General features: G+C 43.8%; 1 protein-coding gene and 1 long non-coding RNA gene across 2 annotated transcripts in view; one reads left to right on the top strand and one right to left on the bottom strand.

The window, feature by feature from the left end:
* LOC141105670 (uncharacterized) overlaps window positions 1-22,962 on the top strand; it is a 40,901-nt gene that overhangs the window by 17,315 nt on the left and 624 nt on the right. The gene's annotated exons all lie outside the window — the stretch shown is intronic.
* Window positions 14,832-22,962, bottom strand: part of LHPP (phospholysine phosphohistidine inorganic pyrophosphate phosphatase) — a 39,980-nt gene continuing 31,849 nt past the window's right edge. The window contains exons 4-7 of the mRNA XM_073595654.1: window positions 21,778-21,841; window positions 21,604-21,696; window positions 17,264-17,355; window positions 14,832-15,271 (exon numbers count right to left, since the gene is read on the bottom strand). Coding sequence (XP_073451755.1) covers window positions 15,169-15,271; window positions 17,264-17,355; window positions 21,604-21,696; window positions 21,778-21,841 — 352 coding nt within the window. The 3' untranslated portion in view covers window positions 14,832-15,168. The remainder of the gene's footprint in view (window positions 15,272-17,263; window positions 17,356-21,603; window positions 21,697-21,777; window positions 21,842-22,962) is intronic.

The following is a 22,962-nucleotide window of genomic DNA, read 5'->3' as shown; positions in this document are numbered from 1 at the left end:
AGCAAGATGGCGGCGACGGAACATCACTTCCGTTACACATTCTGACGGGTCGCCTAATCTGATGAAACACCGGCGGTCATCGCGCCCGCCGGGCACTCGCGCGCGTGCCCCTAGTGGCCAAAGGGCGACCATGCAATTCTGCTGCAGTAAAACTGTGACGGCTGGTCGGCAAGAGGTTAAATGCGCCCATGTAGCACTGCTCCCGAAGCGCTTTGCAGGCGCTTCGGCAGCGGTGCCTATTCCTTTTTAATGGGCAGAAGTGGAGAAGGAGTGCGGTATACATCGCTCCTCCACCACCCCAAAGATGCTGCTTACAGGGCTTTTTCTAACGTCCTGCAAGCGCACCGCCCCAGTGTGAAAGCACTCGGGCTCTCACACTGGGGATGCAGGGAGGTGTTTTTTCAGGCGCTATTTTTAGCCCAAAAGCGCCTGAAAAACGCCCCAGTGTGACAGGCGTCTAAATGAAAAGCCCCACACACTGTAATTACCTGATGCACCAGGTGCCAAGTCTCCTTTCTTCTGCATTGCTGAGTGAGAGAGTCCATTGGACGAACATTTAGCTGTCTGCTAATGTAAACATCTCCCATTGGCTGTCCAGTAGCGAGGTTCTTGCAGGCCCTGAAGACTCCAGCAGTGGTGTGAGGACATCAAGAAAAGGGGCGCCAACAACACAGCCAGCTGTGTGCAATGAAAGATCACAGTCCCAGAAGAGGCTCTGTGACAGATCACTTGAGATTTACTCATCGATTAAAAAATGCTTTGGGTGCATTTAATAAAAATGTTATATTTTAGGATGGGCTTTAAATTTATTGTAATCCGTAAAATTGTTTGAACTTTGCTAATGGATCGAAAAGTAGAACTATAGGCAAAACTTTTTTTTTTTCATTTTGGATAGAGCAAGGGAGGGTTATAACCCCTGTCAGATTTTTTTTTTTCCACCATCTGTGTCCCATTGCGGTAATATCACTTCACTTCCTGTCCCATAGCCAAACAGGAAGTGAGAGGAATCCCTCCAAATTAAGAAAATTTCTTGGGGACCCCCAGGTCACTGAAACTAGTGTCCCCATTGGAAGTTTTCACCCCTATTACTTTTCTGGGGACAGCCCAACAGGCTGAAGCTCCCTAACAGGGGGCACAGACAGGAATAAAAACTGACAGGCGTTCTAATCCATCTCCACTCTATCCAAAACGATTAAAAAAAAAATGCCTTTAGTTATACTTCATTATAGTATTATAGTCATTATACTGCAGCAGGTTGGCTCGGCTGCGCAAATCACCGTGAGTGTACGTCGGGCTCGTACACAGCGATATGTGGGCATGCGCGTGCTCCCATTGGCCAGCAGGGGAGCCAATCAGCAGATCGTTCGCCGCAGTGACAGAACGGGGATCTGTCTGTGTAAACAAGGCAGATATACGTTCTGACAGGGGAGATCACACTATGCAGGAAGATGGATCTGTGTGTTGTTCCAGTGAGCCCATCTCCCATACAGTTAGAACACACAGTGAGGGAACACATTTAACCCCTTGATCGCCCCCTGATGTTAACCCCTTCCCTGCCAGTGTCATTAGTACAATGACAGTGCATATTTTTAGCACTGTTTACTATGGTAATGTCACTGGTTCCCAAACAAGTGCCAAAAAAATGAAAAATAATAAAAATGCCATAAATCTATTCCCTATTTTGTTTTAATGGGAGAAATAGTGCCCCATGATTGGTTTTAATGGGAGGAATAGTGCGCCTTGATTGATTTCAATGGGAGGAATAGTGCCCCATGATTGGTTTCAATGGGAGGAATAGTGCCCCATTGATGGGGTCAGTTGGTGGAATAGTGCACAAGGACCAGATAAAGGCAAGCAAAGGGCCGTATCCAGCCCCTGGGCCGTAGTTTGGAGACCACTGGTTTATAGCGTAAAAAATAAAAAACTACAGAGGTGATCAAATACCACCAAAAGAAAGTTCTATTTGTGGGAAAAAATGCCAATGGCGCAGATTTTTTTAAAAATACACCAGTATTCAGAATCGCCGTTTTCGGCGATCTGAATACTTTGAAGTACAAAGGAGGGATCGGGGGTCTTTTAGACCCCCCCGATCCCTCCATAAAGAATACCTGTCACCACCTATTACTGTCAAAATGTTTACATTCCTTGTGACAGCAATATAAGTCATCAAATTTTTTTTTAACACAGTTTATAAATATAAAAATAAATAAGAAAATGTTTTTTTTTTTTTTAAAAGCGCCCCCGTCCCCGCGAGTTAGCGCAGCAAATAAAACGCATACGGAAGTCGCGCCCGCATATGTACACGGTGTCCAAATCACACATGTGAGGTATCGCCGCGATCGTCGGAGCGAGAGCAATAGCACTAGACCTCCTCTGTAACTCTAACCTGGTAACCGTAAAAAAAATTTAAAGCGTCGCCTGTGGAAATTCTTAGGTACCGTAGTTTGTCCACATTCCACGAATGCGTGCAATTATAAAGCGTGACATGTTTGGTATCTATTTACTAGGCGTAACATCATCTTTCACATTATAGAAAAAAATTGGGCTAACTTTACTGATTGTTTTTTTTTAAATTCATGAAAGTGTCCCTTTTCCCAAAAAGTTGCTTTTAAAACACCGCTGCATAAATACCGTGTGATATAAAAAATTGCAACAATCGCCATTTTATTCTCTAGATTCTCTGCTAAAAAATATATCTAATGTTTGGGGGTTCTAAGTAATTTTCTAGCAAAAAATACGGATTTTAACTTGTAAACACCAAATTTCAAAAATAGGCTTAGTCATGAAAGGGTTAAGGGAGTAAATCCTTCCGGTCCTTAAGTGGTTAATGGTACATTGCCTTCATCCTTTCAAGCAAAGTTGGTTGAAAGTGGTTACAATTGACTGAATATTGCTATGTATATGGACAGCTTTCTCTTTGCATAGGGCTGCCATAGCTGCCGGCTGCCCCCTATTTCCCAGGCTGCGAAGTCCAAATGTCACCTTTTCATAGCTAACTAAATCCACATTCAATTTTTAGTCTATGTTTAATACAATCATACTTTGCTCTGTGAGGTTCCTCCTTTCCTAAGATTTGGTGGATGAAAGAAAACGTTCTGCTGAATTTATTAAATCGGCTATAACTGGGAACAGAGTGAACGGAGGTCCTTTGAGTCGATATCCTGTGTGCATATAATGAAACATCATAAAGAAATAAATTCAAAAAAGGAAAAAAAGAATAATAAGTTCACAGTTGCTGAGACAGACATAACATTACAGGTCTCACCGTATCCTAAAAATGTTGCAAAATATATTTCTTAAAGTGGCTGTGATCCCTTTTCACTACAGGTAAGACTTTCCCTGTAGGTACCGTGAATATCTCCTAAACCTGCACCCTTTAGGAGATATTCACTGTATCCGCATGTGCTGACGTCATCGGCACATGCGCACTGAAGAAACGGCTCACTTGTGCCGTTTCTTCAGTAACTGTGCCGTGACCCGTGGCACCCTCACGCATGCGCGGGAGTGACGTCATCGCGGCTCCGGCCAATCACAGCGTCGGAGCCTGCGAACCCGGAAATAACTCCGCGAGAGATGTCGCCGGTCACAGCGGTGTACGGGGACCGCTGCAACAGCTTCGATCTAAGGTAAGTATTTCATAGGGAGCTAGTATGCACACTAGCTCCTTATGCCTTTGTCTTGCAGGTTGTTTTTTTTTTTTTTTTAGAGAGTTTATAACCACTTTAACCACTTGCCGACCAGCCGCCGTCATTTTACTGCGGCAGGTCGGCACGATCCCCTGAGCCGTCGTAGCTGTACGTCGGCTCGTGGGATCGGGATAGCAGAGGCGCGCATGCGTGGGGGTGCCAATGTTCGTGGCTGACGGTCGCGATGACAGCCGGCCACGAGCGATCGCGTGCACGAGAGGCAGAACACGCAAGTGTGTGTAAACGTGAGAAAACGTGAAAGTGTGTGTGTAAAGAGACAAATCGTGTGTTCCTAATAGCTAGGAACCACAATCTGTCATTTTCTCTAGGTCAGTCCCCTCCCCCCTACAGTTAGAAACACACACAGGGAACACATTTAACCCCTTGATCGCCCCCCTAGTGTTAACCCCTTCCCTGCCAGTGACATTTTTACAGTAATCAGTGCGTTTTTATAGCTCTGATCGCTGTATAAATGCCAATGGTCCCGAAAATGTGTCAAAAGTATCCGATGTGTCCGCCATAATGTCGCAGTCCCGATAAAAATCACAGATCGCCGCCATTACTAGTAAAAAAAAAAAAAAATAATAATAAAAATGCTATAAATCTATCCCCTATTTTGTAGATGCTATAACTTTTGTGCAAACCAATCAATATACGCTTGCTATTTTCTTTTACCAAAAATATGTAGAAGAATACATATCGGCCTAAACTGAGAAAAAAATTTGATTTTTTTTTTTTTTTTAAATGTGGATATTTATTATAGCAAAAAGTTTAAAAAATTGTGTTTTTTTTCAAAATTGTCGCTCTTTTTTTGTTTATAGCCCAAAAAATAAAAAAAAAAACGCAGAGGTCCTTTTTTTTCTATTTGTGGGAAAAAAAGGACGTCAATTTTGTTTGGGTGCAGCATCGCACGACCGCGCAATTGTCAGTTAAAGCAACGCAATGCTGAATCGTAAAAAAAAAAAAAACAGCCTGGTCATTCAAAAGGCAAAACTTCTGAGGCTGAAGAGGTTAAAGCGGTAATAAATCCAAAAATATATTGCAGCCTACCATTCCCTATATTAGTTTTATTTTATTTTTTTTTAGGCTTCTTTCCCCTTTTTATTTTCACCTGGTGATCCAGCCAGTAACACACTTCCTGTAAGGGCTTGTGTACACATACAGCAAGGACTGCCTCTGAAAGGTGATCTGTGGTCAGATCACTTTTCAGAGGTGTTTCAGAGGCAGTAAAGAGGAGATATGTTGCCTCCTTACAACTTGTTTTAACCCTGTAAATGCTGCACCACCACTATGCAATTGCACACATTGTACGCAGTTGGGAGGGGGGGGGGGGTCAATTGCAGCGTGGCCCCATTCGCTTAAAAACGACGGGCGGGGGGGGGGGTTAATACCCGCTGTGGCATGGGTACCCCACCATTCGCTGCAATTTTAATAAACGTTTGATTTTGGGTTTAATACCACTTTAAGGGAAAAACATTGTATGTTTGCAGTAAGCAAACAGTTTGGTTTATTGCGTTTTTGCCCTTCAACCACTTCCATACAGGGCATTTTCACCCCCTTCCTGCCCAGGCCAATTTTCAGCTTTCAGCGCTGTGGCACTTTGAATAACAATTGCACGGTCATACAACACGGTACCCAAATGAAATTTTTATCCTTTTTTCCCCACTAATAGAGCTTTCTTTTGGTGGTATTTGATCACCTCTGCGGTTTTTATTTCTTGCGCTATAAACAAAACAAGAGTGACATGTTTGAAAAAAAACACTATATTTTTTACTTTTTGCTATATTAAATATCCAAATTTTTTTTTTAAACAAATTTTTTCCTCAGTTTAGGCCGATACGTATTCTTCTACATATTTTTGGTAAAAAATATTGCAATAAGCGTATATTTATTGGTTTGCGCAAAAGTTATAGCGAATACAAAATAAGGGGATAGTTTTATAGCATTTTTATTATTTTTTTTTTATTTTTTACTAGTAATGGCGGCAATCTGCGATTTTTATCGTGACTGCGATATTGCGGCGGACATATCGGACACTTTTGACACATTTTTGGGACCATTCACATTTATACAGCGATCCGTGCTATAAAAATGCATTGATTACTGTATAAATGTGACTGGCAATGAAGGGGTTAACCAGGAGGGGGCGCTGTAGAGGTTAATAATGTTCCTAGGGAGTGATTCTAACTGTGGGGGGAGGGGACTCACAAGGGGAGGAGACCGATCGGTGTTCCTCTGTACAAGGAACACACCATCAGTCTCCTCCCATCTGACAGGACGTGGATCTGTGTGTTTACACACACAGATCCATGGTCCTGCTCAGTTATCGGGCAATCGCGGGTGCCCGGCGGACATCGCGGCCGCCGGGCACGCCCACCGGAACCCGAGTGACGCGGCGCGTGCGCCCCCTGGGGGGGCCTGGCAGGCCGTCACGTCATATGACGGCGGCCCAGGATAACAGCTGCACCATCCCGCCGTCATATGATGGTGGGCGGGCAGCAAGTGGTTAAAGTGTGTTTCTACTTTTGCAGTCAAAAATGAGAAAAATCCACAATATGTTTATGTGTTCCTATTCACAATACATGCGTAAAAAAAAAAATTCTTACCTTTTGAGCTGGCAGTAGATAGATCAAATCGCGGCTGGTTCAGCAGGGACTGGCCAAGATTCGATCCAACTATGGGCAGGCTGGTTGTACTGAAGTCGATCCATCAACCAGCCTGTCTGATTTTTTTTTTGCATACGATTATTGCCCGTGGAAAGGCTCCCTGCCGGCATAACACAATAGCGCTGTGGGAAGGATCCCCCCCCCCCCCCATCAACATTGACTGTGTTGATGGGGGGAAAAGAAAACGGCATCATCTATGGCTTGCTATTAGATGTTACTAAGAAGAAGGTGTCATGGCGGATTCTAAGAATTACTGTGTTTTTGTCCCCATACAGAGTTATCTCTCATTAATATACAATACAAGGGGGGCGGTTTCCACCTTTTTAACCCTTTGTTAGGACAGACACTGTCCAAATCTAGTTTACAGCCGACAATGAAGAACTCTGAAGACAGTATAGACAGGGTAATTATGTTAAATTTTACTTGACAGCTCCCTCCTCTGTATTACAAAACAGGGAGAGGATTAGGAGGTAAAAAAACATTTACAAAGGTAACCAGATTTTTTAAATTTTTTTTTAACGTTATGCGATGATAATGGGAACATGTAATAAATATAAAGTACTGTGGGTGTTATCCCAATTTGCCTGCAAAAGTGGAACTACACTTTAAATTAGAACTGTGTCCAGGCTATACAAATTCAAACATTTACATATTCTATACAAAACTGTAAATTAGCTGAGAACCAGTGGGCTGGTGTTTTTTTTTTTTTTGTGGGTGGGGCAGTAAACAAACACCCCCCCCCGGTGAGCCTGCGGCACTCACACCCGCTGTCTGCCGGTCCAGCAATTACCCCATCTAGGTGGTGGGTGGCGGCCGCTCCTGTGTCCTCTCCTCCAGCACGGCGGCATCCGCCATGTGTCTCCTCTCTCCTCCTCCTAGGCGCTAGGTGTCCAAGAGGATCGCCTGTCCTTTCAGCCAATCGGGTGTTGTGTCTCAAGACCCGCTTCCTGATTGGCGGGTAGAATTCGTGTGAGAATAGCGAACTTTCATTCGCTATTCTCACACAACTGGGTGGGCTCGGAGCACAGTGATCTGCGCCCCGAGCCCATACTTTTTTGAAGCCTATTAGAGCCTCTGGCTCTAATTATGTGCTTCAAACCCCCCCCCCCCCATTGCAATCCATGGTCCGGCGCCCTGTATGTAGATCAGGGGGGCCGGATGCATGGATGGGGGGGGACGGGCCGCCACTGCTGAGCACAGTGGTTAGCACTTCTGCCTTGCAGCACTGGTGTCCTTAACTTGACTCCCGACCAGGCTATTATCTGCTAAGGATGGGCTCGGGCGTGTTTGCACACTCCACGTGCCGAACCCGCCAGGAAGTTGGCACGGCGCTGCGCTAATCACAGGCAGTGAGACATTTTCCCGATGTGCGGCTGCAGAGTTCGGGAAATAAGTATAACGAGATAGGGAATGGCGCTGTGCGTAAAGGATGTATTAGTGTAAAATGCTTATCTAATGGTAGTAATAGATGTATCAATGTGACATATTATAGGGAACAACAATAAATAGTAATTGCTATAAATGCAATACTATATATCCCACATAAAAATAAAATAAATTAAGTGCTAATTCATAAATAAATTAATTAGTGCCAATAAATATAGAAAGTGCAGCTGTTATCTCATATGCAAAATTATTATTAATATTGGTGACCACTAATAGTGTAGTATGACGTAAATGATAAAGTGATAAGTGCAAGGGTGTCAGATACAATACAATCAACAATGTTCCAGCACCTGCTGGATAGTAAAAATAAACTGCAAATATTAAATGAAGATAGAAAGTGTCCACAATCCTCTATAGTGAAGGACAAAAAGTGCAAAGTGATGTATGTGAAAAATATATATATGAAATATACATATATATATAAAATGTATATAAAAAAGTGTGTATAGAAGATAGAGGGTGTCCACAACCCTCAATGTGAAAATGCTGAGGATACAAAAATTAGATAAGAAATATATAAATAGATGTGTAGAAAAAATATATATAAACACAAGAGAAAAAAAAGGAATTAATTGTACAAATATTAAGACCCAAACTGGGGAATAATTGGTATATATATATGGAGATGTGTCTCTCGTAGACTGGTGGTAAGACAATTAATAACATTAATAGGTCTCATATGAAATGACAAAAAAGTTCATGTGATGTCTTCCACCGGACAAAACTATTAGAGTTCGGGAAATGTCTTACTGCCTTTGATTAGCGCAGTGCCGTGCCGACTTCCTGGAGTGTGCCAACACGCCGGAGCTCATCCTTATTATCTGCATGGAGTTTGAAAGTTCTCCCTGGGCTTCCAGGTACTTCCCACACTCCAAAGACATGCTGGTAGGTTAAATGGCTCCTGTCTAAATCGGCCCTATTATGTGTATGTATGCATGTGAGATAGGGACCTTAGATTGTAAGCTTTTTGAGGGCAGGGAATTGTGACTGTACAGAATGTAAATCACTGCATAAAATGTTGGTGTTCTATAAAACACACACATTGACCTCCTGTAGTTGCAGGTACTGTGTCTGGCTTGAATATTTTTTGGGTTACTATGGACTATCATGCAGATTACAAAATTCAGGCTTCGTTCACCCCATATGTGCGTAATAACTGATAGAAAATAAACACTCAAATTTGATTTGCATAGAATTATAGTCTGAACCTCCTTGCATACGCGTTTGGCTTAAAGTGCTGAAGCCATGGGATTGGTATGAAAGATGGGCAACTGGCAACTTTTCGGAGGGAGAGGTCAGCAAATGTCAGACTCCATGTTCCCTCAATACAAATTTCCTTTAAAATTCCAACAGGGATGGAGAACACACACCTATAATTAAGACCCCTTTTCACACTGGGGCGGCGCTTTACCACTGCTATGGCGGCGCTTTTCGGCCGCTAGCAGGGCGCTTTTAACCCCCCGCTAGTGGCCGAAGAAAGGGTTAATAGCGCCCGTGTTGTGGCGCTGCCGAAGTGCTTTGCAGGCGCTTCGGCAGCGCTGGCCATTCATTTCAATGGGCAGGGGCGTTTTGGAAGCCCTGTATACAACGCTCCCGCACCGCCCCAAGGATGCTGCTTGCAGGACTTTTTTTGAGAGGTGCTTTTCAGGCACTATTTTTAGCGCTAAAACGCCTGAAAAGCGCCCCAGTGTGAAAGGGGTCTAAAGCTTTATGGTTAAAGTATACAGCCCGCACTTTATTTTGTTTTGTATAAAATGGGCAATGGTTAAACTCCTATGAGGCTCGGTTCACATAGGTGCATACGGTTCCTCTAGAGCAGCCCTTCTCAATCTTTGGAACCATATGGTGCCTCTAGAGCAGCCTTTCTCAACCTTTTTTAACATGGAGGAACCCTTGATATAACATTTTGTCTCCAGGGAACCCCTGCTAATAATTATTATATTTACAGCTCATAGTATATTAGTTTGATGATCAGTAGTAAGGCCTCATGTACACTGCAGCTGGTAAACGGACGTTTGGGAGCAGTTGGGTGTATTTTTTTTTTTTTTAGCAGCCCCTAAACTCTCCTCCATGTTATCTTATGGGTACATGTGCACTCAGGGGTTTATAGTAGGGTCAGAAGCATTTTTTTTTCAAGCAGATAAATCGCGTTCAGGACGGTAGTTTAGTGGCATTTGAAATGCCAAATGCTTGCAAACGCGTCTAAACACGGTAACCCACATTTATAAGCATTTTCGTTTATAGGCATTATCAATGGGGAAATATTTCTGACCATTTACAATGTGGAAAACATACTTTCTAGAACCCTTGTTGTTGGTTGCAAGAGTAAGTGGGGAAGAGAGCGAGATGAAATAGTTAATACTACTTGTTTTTCATGCATTGCGTGCATTTGGCAGGGTCTACTGAGGTTGGCTTTAAAAAATGCTCCTAAACGCAAATGCTCATAAACGCGGCACGTTTTTACCCATCAGTTACTAAGGGCCCTTTCACACTGGGGCGGTTTGCAGGCGCTATTGCGCTAATAATAGCGCCTGCAAACCGACCGGAAACAGCCGCTGCTGTCTCTCCAGTGTGAAAGCCCCGAGGGCTTTCACACTGGAGCGGTGCGCTAGCATGAAGGGAAAAAAAGTCCTGCTAGCAGCATCTTCGGAGCGGTGAAGGAGCGGAGTGTATACCGCTCCTGCCCATTGAAATCAATGGGACAGCGCGGCTATACTGCTGGCAAAGCGCCTCTACAGAGGCGCTTTCCGGTGGTTTTTAACTCTTTCTCAGCCGTTAGCGGGGGGTAAAACCGCCCCGCTAGCAGCCGAATACCAACAGTAAAGCGCCACTTACAATAGCGGCGCTTTACCGCCGACGCCGTCCCAGTGTGAAAGGGCCCTAACTGTCAAGTTCCAGCATTCAGAAGAGGTTTTCAAACATCCTGTTGACATGAAGCCCAAGAATGCTCCTTACTTTTGCTACAAATATAATTGGTGTCAGTGGTTACTCATTTGAGAGGCAGAAATCGCTTAATGCCTAAGGCAGTGGTCACCAACCCTGTCCTCAGGGCCCACTAACAGGCCAGGTTTTATGTATTACCTTGGGGAGATACAGACTAGAATACGGCAATCACTGAGCAGCAAATGATATCACCCGTCATGTATTTCAGTTATCTTGCAAACCTGGCCTGTTAGTGGGTCCTGAGGACTGGAGTTGATGACCACTGGCCTAAGGAACACCTAGCAACCTCTGGGGAAACCCTAATGCCGCGTACACACGAGCGGACTTTACGGCATACTTGGTCCGGTGTACCGGATTTCGTCGGACAATTCGATCATGTGTGGGCTCCAGCGGACTTTGTTTTCTCAAAAGTTTGTCAGACTTAGATTTGAAACATGTTTCAAATCTATCCGACGGACTCGAGTCCGGTCGAAAAGTCCGCTCGTCTGTATGCTAGTTCGACGGACAAAAACCCACACTAGGGCAGCTATTGGCTACTGGCTATGAACTCCCTTGTTTATACCGGTCGTATGTCATCACGTACGAATTCTTCGGACTTTGGTTGATCGTGTGTAGGCAAGTCTGATCATTCGGAAAGTCCATCGAAAAGTCCGCCGGGAAAAGTCTGAGGTAAAGTCCGCTCGTGTGTACGCGGCATAAGGGTTCCACAGAACCCTGGTCGAGAAACCCTGTCCTAGAGATTGCTAAGGGGTTCCTTGAGCAATGGGCAAGTTCTGCCTCTTAGATAAGTAACCACCGACACCAATAATCTTGTTAGCTATCTGTAAGAGGGGATTCTTCCCAATTACCACAAATGTAAGGAGCATTCTTTTCACTGATCATCACACTAATGTACCATCAGCTGTAGATATAGTAATTATTAACAAGGGTTCCCCGAGCCCAGAAAATTTCAAGGGTTCCGCCATGTTAAAAATGTTGAGAAAGGGTGCTTTAGACTGAAAGATGCACTTGTGACCAGAGAGATTTTTGGTCTCTTTATAACTCTGTGTGAGTGGCTGCCAATCCGTCCCTTTCACTGAGAAAAAAAGAACACTGCATTTACCCTGCATTACCTCGTGGACCAAGTTAAAGTGGAGTTCCACCCATTTAAAAGTCAGCATCTACAAAAAGTGTAGCTGCTGACTTTTAATAATCAGACACGTGTCCCACGGTCCAGCGATGCGGGCGCACAAAGCCCCGCTCCTCTTCCCCTCCTCTCTGCTGGCATTCTAATGCCCCGTACACACGGTCGGACTTTGTTCGGACATTCCGACAACAAAATCCTAGGATTTTTTCCGACGGATGTTGGCTCAAACTTGTCTTGCATACACACGGTCACACAAAGTGTTCGGAAAATCCGATCGTTCTAAACGCGGTGACGTAAAACACGTACGTCGGGACTATAAACGGGGCAGTGGCCAATAGCTTTCGTCTCTTTATTTATTCTGAGCATGCGTGGCACTTTGTGCGTCGGATTTGTGTACACACGATCGGAAATTCCGACAACGGATTTTGTTGTCGGAAAATTTTATAGCCTGCTCTCAAACTTTGTGTGTCGGAAAACGTGTGATGGAGCCCACACACGGTCGGAATTTCCGACAACAAGGTCCCATCACACATTTTCCGTTGGAAAATCCGACCGTGTGTACGGGGCATAACTGTGGGCGCCCAACTGTGGCTTCACAGCCGGGCTCGCACTGCTCATACGCGAGCTGCGCTGCGTGCTGTGAATGGCCGGGCAATCTTCTGGGATTACAGGGAGGGAGGGGGGAGAGGTGATCTTCCTTCCGGCACCGTGGTGCCAGGGGAGGAAGTGGGAGCCTGTAAAAACAGGGTACCCGCCCCCCCCCCCCAAAAAAAAATTACATGCCAAATGTGGCATATGAGGGGGTCACCAACCCATTTTTGGGTGGAACTTCGCTTTAAGAAGAACATCACTAAAAGGTCCAAATGGTGCAGTGATATAGTTAAAGCAGAAACTTCAGTCATTTTTTCAACTTTCCATCTATTAAATCTTCTGCCCTTGTTGTTGTTTTAACTTTGGATAGTAAAACATTTTTTTTTCTGCCAGTAAATACCTTATACAGCCCACTTCCTGTTTCTTGTCTGATCATTAGCCTAGGCTTATGACATCATGCACAGCTCTCTTTCTCTCGTGAGTGTTTGCCAGGAAGGGAGGGGGGATGAGTCATAAGAGGGCCAATGAGAGCTGCAGAACTGGAGGTGTCTGTGTAAATCCAGGAAGTGAACGGGCAGCAGCTTCAGCTGCCCACAGTTAAAAATGGTTGCAGCCAGACTCAGTGAAGGGAGATTTGGCAAGTACAGAATCACAGTATATATAAAATAATATCCAAAGTGGTTGAAGAGAAGCTTCAGAATGGCAAAGATGTTATTTATTACAAATTATGTGAGCAGACTGCAGTTCCTCTTTAAGGACAGGTAGAAAAATAAAGTCTGTGTAAGACAAGTGCCTGTCTGGACATCTTTACAGAAGAGAGACAACAGGAAAATAATACGAAGTGGAGAAATCTCTGCCATAGCTTGCAATCTTAGAAACTATGGGGGTTATTTACTAAAACTGGAGAGTGCAAAATCTGGTGCAGCTCTGCCTAGAAACCAATCAGCTTCCAGGTTTTATTGCCAAAGCTTAACTGAACAAGCGGAAGTTAGAAGCCGGTTGGCTACCATGCACAGCCGCACCAGATTCTGTGTGCCCCAGCTTTAGTAAATCAGCCCCTATATCTCATCGACAAGGGGAGAGCAGGTACATGGTGGTATTGGTGGAGAGCATAAGGGACAAATTTTATTTAGACAAATCAATGCAAGTGGTGAGACAGCCCCCTGCTTAACCTGCCAAATGATTTGTAGATCTGTTCAGCTAGGCTTGTGATTCACATACCCTGTCACACTGCACTGGGCAGGTGATAACACTAGTTCTTGGTTCAGTTTTTGCAGCTTCCAATACTGTTTTTGCACCTTAACCTGTTCATTGAGGACAATGAGGTTCATTCGCTAAAGGAAAAAAAAAAAAAAAAAAATCATGTTTTCTATGCAAAGTTAATTTTCACTTAGCTTAGTGTATAAGATGAAGTTGTGTTCACTTTAAATCTAAAATGTATCCAGTCCTATGCAAGTTCTTTTTTCTTGCAGATGGCTGGATGTTTGAAGGTTTCACATTTCTAACATCTTCTGAGATTCCAAAAACATCTCGTCTCCCGAAAAAAGGCCAAAGTGTCCGGCCATTAGTTTTAATTGTACTACACTCCCTGTCAGGTATCCTATTAGTTATGTCATATATGGCTTTGTTTATTCAAGTATAAAATGATTAGTCCTAATGATATCCTCCAGTGGTGACATTTGAAGCCATATGGAGTCACTTAGGGCACTTTCACACTGAGGCGGTGGTGGGGGGGGCAGGGGGCGTCGGCGGTAAAGCACCGCTAGTTTTAGCGGCACTTTTCTTTAACCCCCGCTAGCGGCCGAAGAAGGGGTTAATAGCACCCGCAAAGCACCGCTGCTGAATCGCTTTGCCAGCGGTGCCCATTCATGTCAATGGGCAGGGGCGTTTTAGGAGCGTTGTATTCACTGCTCCTAAACCGCCCCAAAGATGCTGCTTGCCTTTTTTTTTCTTTTTTTTTTTTTTAACGTCCCGCAAGCACACCACTCGAAATCAATGGTGGCACCATCGGATCACAAAACGCACATATTTTCTGATTTTCAAAAGAAAATTATTTTGAAATTCGACCCGTGTGTGGCCAGCCTAAGGCACTTTACAGGCATTGTAGCACTAAAAATAGCGCCTGTAAAGCGCCTCTCCAGTGTGAAGGGCCGAGTCCTTTCACACTGGAGAGGCGCTTTACAGGCGCTATTTTTAGCGCTAAAATGCCTGTAAAGTGCCTTAGGCTGGCCACACACGGGTCGAATTTCAAAAGAATTTTCCTTTGAAAATCAGAAAATTTGTGCGTTTTGTGATCCGATGATGCCACCATTGATTTCGAAAATTCGACCAACCAAGCCTTCAATATCACCTCATGTTGCTACAGAAAATAACTTTCGTGGCCGGGAATCTTCTTTTCTTTCTGGGAATTTTCTTTTCTTGCACATGCGCATTTCTTTTTCGATTACATTTCTCGCACGATACTCCCATCATTGATTAAAAAATTGTTCGTTTTTCAAAAAAAATTTCCAACAAGTCCGATTAACTCAAATTCGATGGCCGCACGAAAATCGGCTGTTGCTGCAGCTCACTAATGGTGCGAAATACGAACGAAAATTCTTAGATAAGATTTTCGTAAGAAAATTCTTTCGAAATTCGACCCGTGTATGCCCATGTATGGCCTGCCTTAGTGTGAAAGTAGCCTAATGCTAGAACATAAGTTGCCAGAAGGTTAGTGACCAGCTCCTCCAGAGGCCAGTAGGATGTCCACAGCCTGGGCCAGGTTGTCCACATATCCATCAGCCTTCACTTGAGGATGGGTTTCATCACTAGGCCTAGGAAAAAAAAAAAAAAACACAACATCAGGCTGTGTTATATAAATATATATATTATATACACATACACATACATACATATACACATAGGGCGTGACTGTGAGCAGCGCTGAATAAAGCCGAGGACTCTCGGGTATGTGTATCTCCGCTCCGCCGAGTCACTGCAGTCTCGGCGCCATATTTGAATTTACACACAGCTGTGTATGTCAGTGGCGATCACGGCGAACACTGGGGCAAGGCTGCACTGCGGCAAAGCTGCACTGGGGCAAAGCTGCACTGACAAGGCTGCACTGACAAGGCTGCACTGGGGCAAAGCTGCACTGACAAGGCTGCAATGGACACTGGGGCAAGGCTGCACTGACAAGGCTGCACTGGGGCAAAGCTGCACTGACAAGGCTGCACTGGGGCAAAGCTGCACTGACAAGGCTGCAATGGACACTGGGGCAAGGCTGCACTGACACTGACAAGGCTGCAGATGGACACCAATAACGCTGCATTGATGGGCATTTTAATGTAAGTTTTTCTTCCTTAAACTTTACTCCTAAAAGTTTTTTCCTTAAAACTTGACGACCGCTCACTGTATATATACGTCATTTTTTTGAAGATGGATATCTCGGTAACGGCAGCAGCTGCTGCCACAACCGAGGTATCCATCTTTACAGCGAGCGGTTCTGTACACGATAACGGTGGTCTCTGCAGCGGGTTCGCCGCGAGATCACCGTTATCGGCAGCGGGAGAGGTGCCACCCCCCCTCCCGCCGCTCTCCCGCGCCTTCCGCCGCTTACCGGAGCCGTCGGTAGCGGCGGAGGAGATCGGGACCTGTCACCGCTGAGGTACTGAGACGAGTGAGGCCAAGATGGCCCCCACCCGTGTCTATACCATGTGACGGCCGGAGCAACGTCATTACGACGGCTCCGCCCACTTCTCTTAAAGGCACAATTTTTTTTGTGTCATTTTTTTAAACGACTTTTTTTTTTTTTTTTTTTTTTTTTTTGCATTTTAGTGTAAATATGAGATCGGAGGACTTTTTGACCCCAGATCTCATATTTAAGAGGACCTGTCATGCTTTTTTCTATTACAAGGGATGTTTACATCCCTTGTAATAGGAATAAAAGTGATCCAAATTTTTTTTTTTTTTAAAACAGTGAAAAAATAAATAAAATAAAGTAAAATAAATAATAAAAAAAAAAAAAAAAAAATTTTTAAAGCGCCCTGTCCCGACAAGCTCGCGCGCAGAAGCGAACGCATATGTGAGTAGCGCCCGCATATGAAAACGGTGGTCAAACCACACATGTGAGGTATCGCCGCGACCGGTAGAGTGAGCGCAATAATTCTAGCCATAAACCTCCTCTGTAACGCAAAACATGCAACCTGTAGAATTTTTTAAACGTCGCCTATGGAGATTTTTAAGGGTAAAAGTTTGACGCTATTCCACGAGCGGGCGCAATTTTGAAGCGTGACATGTTGGGTATCAATTTACTTGGCGTAACATTATATTTCACAATATAAAAAAAAATTGGGCTAACTTTACTGTTGTCTTATTTTTTTATTCAAAAAAAGTGAATTTTTTTCCAAAAAAAGTGCGCTTATAAGACCGATGCGCAAATACGGTGCAAAAAAAAGTATTGCAATGACCGCCATTTTATTCTCTAGGGTGTTCGAAAAAAAACCATATATAATGTTTGGGGGTTCTAAGTAATTTTCTAGCAAAAAAACCTGTTTTAAACATGTAAACACCTAAAATCCAAAACGAGGCTGGTCCTTAAGTGGTTAAAATTCCCTCCTAAACTTGGGGTGCATGTTATACGCCGGCGCGTGTTATACACCGATAAATACGATAGATATATATATATATATACACACACACACACACACACACACACACACACATACATACACACACATACACACACATACATACACACACATACATACACACACATACTATATATATATATAGTAGTAGTCCTCAAACACACAGAAAAATCCAACCTGTACTTTCCAGTTCTCACGAGTACTGCTCGTATACCACAGCTCTGAGCGCCACCAATGTCATTAACCACATCGTCCCCGATCATGACAGCCTGTGAAAGACAATAGAAGTGGTGTTCAAGACTACCATTGTGCAGCCTTAACTGCATTTATACTGAGTATATTTAAAGCGGACCTTCAGTCATTTTTTTTTCAACGTTCTATCTATTAAATCTTCTGCCCTTGTTGTTGCTGTAACTTTGGATAGTAATAGTATTTTTTTTTCTGCCAGTAAATCCCTTATACAGCCCACTTCCTGTTTCTTGTCTGGTCATTAGCCTAGGCTTATGACATCATGCACAGCTCTCTCTCTCTCTCACTCTTGTGAGCGTTTGCCAGGAAGGGAGGGGGGGGGGGTGAGTCATAAGAGGGCCAATGAGAGCTGCAGAGCTAGAGGTGTGCCTCTGTGTGTCTGTGTAAATCCAGGAAGTGAACAGGAAGCAGCTTCAGCTGCCCACAGCTGCAGCCAGACTCAATGGAGGCAGATTTCTGCAGCATATTTGGCAAGTACAGAATCACAGTATATATAAAATAATATGCAAAGTGGTTGGAGGGAAGCTTCAGAACGGCAAAGATGATTTTATTACAAATTATGTGAGCAGACTGCAGTTCCTCTTTAAGGACCTTTTAGTAAAGCCTAGTACACATGGGCCAAATGTAGGGTAGGACTGCAGATCTGCTTCCATTGACTGGAGTGATCTGGTGGCGGGTCTGTCTCCCCTGTCAGAACGCAATAGAAGATCAGGGGAGATTTCTGTACTACTTTTTCAACGTTCCATCTATTAAATCTTCTGCCCTTGTTGCTTTAACTTTAAATAGTAACCCCCCCCCCGGTGATCTATGTACATTGCAAGGATTATAACAACCTTTGTTGCAGATTCCTATCTTTTGCTATTCTGAAGAAATCCCTGTTTGTTCCTCTGAGCTGAGTGGGTCTAATGGGAGTGGTTTCATAATTATCAGTCAGCTGTGCACCTGCAGAGCACTAATGAGGAAAGCTGCTGGGCCTGCATCCCTTTAGACATGATTTCCTATTGAGAGTATCTCACCAAAAATGACATTTTTGTTGCAGGGGATGCCTGAAATCTGACTTGTATCTTAGGCAGACTTCTGGGAAAATTGGTGAGCCAATCACACAAGCAGGAAATGATGTTTCTGGGGGGTGGTTAGTACACATTTTGTGTACAGAACATCTCCAGGTAGCCATATTGGATTGCATTTTCAGAAAATTACAGCGGCTGCAGATTGAAAAGGAAAAGTCATTTTTTTAAAAACATTCAAATACACTGGGGGGGGGGGGGTGGATCAGATAAGCTGAAGTTCCACTTTTGGGTGGAACTCTGCTTTCAAGTGATACCAAAGGATCGTTTTTAATTTTTTTTAAATAACAAACATGTTATACTTACCTCCACTGTGCAGCTCGTTTTGCACAGAATGGCCCCGAACATCCATTTCTGGGGTCCCGCGGTGGCCTCTTGCGGCTCCTCCCCGCATTAGATAACTCTCTTGGAGAAACGCTCTCCCGAGGGGGTTACCTTGCGGGTGCTCTCCTGAGTCCAGCATTCGGTGTCCATAGAGGCCAAATGCAGGACTCGGCCCCGCCCCCTGGCGCCCGTGTCATTGGATTTGATTGACAGCAGCAAGAGCCAATGGCTGCGCTGCTATCAATCTATCCAATCAAGAGCCGGGAACCCATGGAGAGAGGGACGGCGGGGACGCTCCAATGGAAATTTGGGGCTCACCTTAATTCATAGGATGCATTAAGGTGAAAAAACACGAACCTTTACAACCCCTTTAAGGGAATCTCTTGGGGACCCCCAGGTCACCAGAACTAGCGTCCCCATTGGAAGATTTCCCTTTTTTTTACTTTCACTTTCAATGATAACGGTAAACAGGACAAATAGAGAGAGTAAATCTCCCTAATGCCCCGTACACACGAGCGGATTTTCCGTTGGAAAAAACTTGAATGGTTTTTCAGACGGAATTCCACTCAAGCTTGCCTTGCATACACACCGTCACACAAAAGCTCTCTGAACTTTCGACCGTCAAGAACGCGGTGACGTACAACACTACGACGAGCCGAGAAAATAAAGTTCAGTACTTCTGAGCATGCGTCGAATTGTTTCCGAGCATGCGTAGGAATTTTGCGCGTTCGAATTTGTACAGACGATCAGATTTTCCAATCGGAACTTCTTCCGACCGAAAAATTGAGAACCTGCTCTCAATCTTTTGCTGGCCGAAATTTCGCCAGCAAAAGTCCGATCACACGATCGCATTTTCCGACCAAAAGATCTTTACATCTCAGGATCCCGGTGCAGGTTACTTACTTTGTCCCCAGGATCCTGCAATGTCCCCCGCTGTGTCTGCGGGCTCCGTCCTCCTCCGAAGCCTCTCTGTGCCAGGCTCCGTTCCCTGCGAGTGTCGCGATGCACGGGGGCGAAGCCTGGCGGCAAATTCAAAAAAATGTAAAAATCATAACACATACAGTACTGTAATCTTACAGATTACAGTACTGTATGAAATTATTTCACTTCCCTTTTGTCCCCAGTGCTTTGTCCAATGCCCTGCATGCAGTTTTATATGATATACACTGTTCTTTCTGCCTAGAAACTTGAAATTGTTCATAGCAACCAAAAAGTGCCCCTTTACATCAAAAGTGGCTTTAGACTAGAAAACCGGGATAGTAAATTAGAACACTTGCAGAATTGAACGACAGTGAATCGTGGGGAAATGTATTTTATTATTATTATATTATTATTTTTTTTAATTATTTATATTTATTTATTATATTAGAATTTATGATTTTGTGTTTCAAACTTCATCATACCCGGGATATCTACTAGACTCTTGGTGGACAGATCTAAGTGAGTTATTGCTAAGAATTACAGACCTACAATATAAAACGCCAAATTTCTATGCAGAAAAAAAAAAAAAAAAAACGCAAAAATCTGAAATAATCATACCGCCAGGGAGGTTAAATGATTCCTAATGTCATTTAAAATTAATGTAATAATAAATTAAAAAGAATGATCCCATATTTCTACTATTAAATCATGGTGGTCATAATCAGCCCAATGATCCCCATTTTTGAGCATCACTTGTGATAACGTGAATTATCATGACCTCCTTGGGACAATATCGATTGCCTTTAGCAACCAGAGGTGATCCTGGCTCAGGGAAGATTTTACACTGCCAAAAAAAAATTCCCTACAAGTGAACCCAATCTTTCATTCCTCTAACTAGAGGGGTTTTAACCACTTGTCGACCAGCCGCCGCAGTTATACAGGTTGGCTCGGCTGCGCAATTCGCCGTAAGTGTACGTCGGTCTCGCACGTGGCGATCTGTAGACGTGCGCGCTCCCATTGGCCAGTGGGGGGAGCCAATCAGCGGGTCCCGCGGACTCGATGTCTGCCGGCCACCCACGATCGTTCCCCGCAGTGACAGAACGAGGATCTGCCTGTGTAAACAAGGCAGATCTCTGTTCTGACAGGGGAGGTCACACAGATCCTGTCTTTTTGCTATGCAGGAAGATGGATCTGTGTGTTGTCCCAGTGAGCCCATCCCCCATACAATTAGAACACACACAGTGAGGGAACACAGTTAACCGCTTGATTTCCCCTGATGTTAACCCCTTCCCTGCCAGTGTCAGTAGTACAATAACAGTGCATATTTTTAGCACTGATCACTGTAATAAAGTCACTGGTTCCCAAAAAAGTGTCCAAAATGTTAGTTAGGTGTCCGATCTGTCCGCCGCAATGTCGCAGTCCCGCTAAAAATCACTGATCGCCGCCATTACTAATCAAAAAGAAATAAATAATAAAAATGCCATAAATCTATCCCCCATTTTGTAGAAGCGGTAACTTTTGCACACATAAATCAATATACGCTTATTGAGATTTTTTTTTTACCAAAAATATGCAGCAGAATACAAATTGGCCTAAATTGAGGAATAAAGTATTTTTTTTACATTTTTTTTTTTAAAATGTTTTATAGCAGAAAGTAAAAAATGTGGGTTTTTTTTTAAAAAATTGTTGCTCTTTTTTTGTTTATAGCGTAAAAAATAAAAACCGCAGGAGGTGATCAAATACCACTAAAAGAAAGCTCTATTGGTGGGAAAAAAAGGACGTCAATTTTATTTGGGTACAGCATCGCACGACCGCGCAATTGTCAGTTAAAGCGATGCAGTGCCGTATCGCAAAAAATGGCCTGGTCAGGAAGGGGGTAAATCCTTCCGGGGAAGATGCAGATCTCCTTGTCATTATTCTTGACGATATATCTGCCCATATTCGGCCACATGTTACCTCATCTGGCTTCACTCCCATCTCATCCAGGGCAGACATGAAAAAATTCTTCGATGGTTTTCCCACAACCTCCGCCGTGACATCACAGGCATACTGGTGAAAAGAGAGAGAGGAGAGATTACTGAATTGTAATGAGTCAACCATATTCGCAGGAGAAGGAAAAAGCATCCTTACCTCCAGAGCTTTCATGTAGGCACCTACGTCTATCTTTAATCCATCAGTTTCTTTATAATAACGTCTGTAATGAAAAAAGAGGCAAAGATTGATGCCACTTGTCTTATAGCATTTAGTCAAAACATAAAAAAATTATAAAAGGAGGTAACAAAATAAGGCATAAAATGATGTACAAAGTTGACTTCAAGCTGAAATCTAGGCAGAAAACACTCTTTTGCCCTGTACACACGACCGGTTTTGCCGTTGGAATAAACTACGAAGGTTTGTCCGACGGAATTCCATTCAAGCGGTCTTGCCTACACACGGTCAACTCAAAGTCCGACCAAAGCCCGACCGTCCAGAACGCGGTGACGTACAACACTTATAACGGGACTGGAAAAAGGAAGTTCAATAGCCAGTAGCTTCCGTCTCGTACTTGCTTCAGAGCATGCGTCGTTTTTGGTCCGTCAGAACAGCATACAGACGATCGGTTTTCCTGATAGGAATTGGTTCCGTCGGAAATATTTAGAACATGTTCTATTTCTAGGTCCGTCAGAATTTTCGAAAAAAAAAAAAGTCAGATGAAGCCTACACACGATCAGAATAGACGATGAAAAGCTTCCGTCTGACTTTTTCTGTCGGACATTCCGCTTGTGTGTACGCGGCTTTAGCTTAAGTTAAAGCTGAAGTCTATGCAAATTTAAAACCCCTGCATCTATAGACACCAGGGATCTAACACTAGCCTCTCTATCCCTGTAAAGGAAAAAACGAGTATACATACCTTTTTGGAAGCCGTTCTGACCCGACCCGACCGGATCCCAGGCTGAACTGTCAGCTGCGGCTTCTCTGTAGAGTTGGGTGCAGAGGAGACCAAGGACAACAGAAGCCCCATAGTAACTCTATGGGTGACGTCACTTCCCATTCATTACACAGCCGTTGTCCTCCGTGTCCTCTGTGTCCTCTGCAGAGCTTCCGGCGTTGGAAATCGGGGCGGGTCAGATCTTTCCAAAAAATTAATGTCTACTCATCTTTTCTTTACAGGGATAGAGAGGTTAGTGTTAGATCCCTGGTGTCTATAGATGCAGGGGTTTTGGATTTTGCATGGACTTCCACTTTAAGTATTAAAAACATACAGATGCATTTTTTTAATGCAACTAGCATAAGTACCTGAATCTGTTTTCACATCAACCTTATTTCTCTGCACAG

Source organism: Aquarana catesbeiana, linkage group LG08, assembly GCF_042186555.1.
Source record: "Aquarana catesbeiana isolate 2022-GZ linkage group LG08, ASM4218655v1, whole genome shotgun sequence".
Classification (NCBI taxonomy): domain Eukaryota; kingdom Metazoa; phylum Chordata; class Amphibia; order Anura; family Ranidae; genus Aquarana; species Aquarana catesbeiana.
This window is presented reverse-complemented; position numbering and strand designations above follow the sequence as displayed.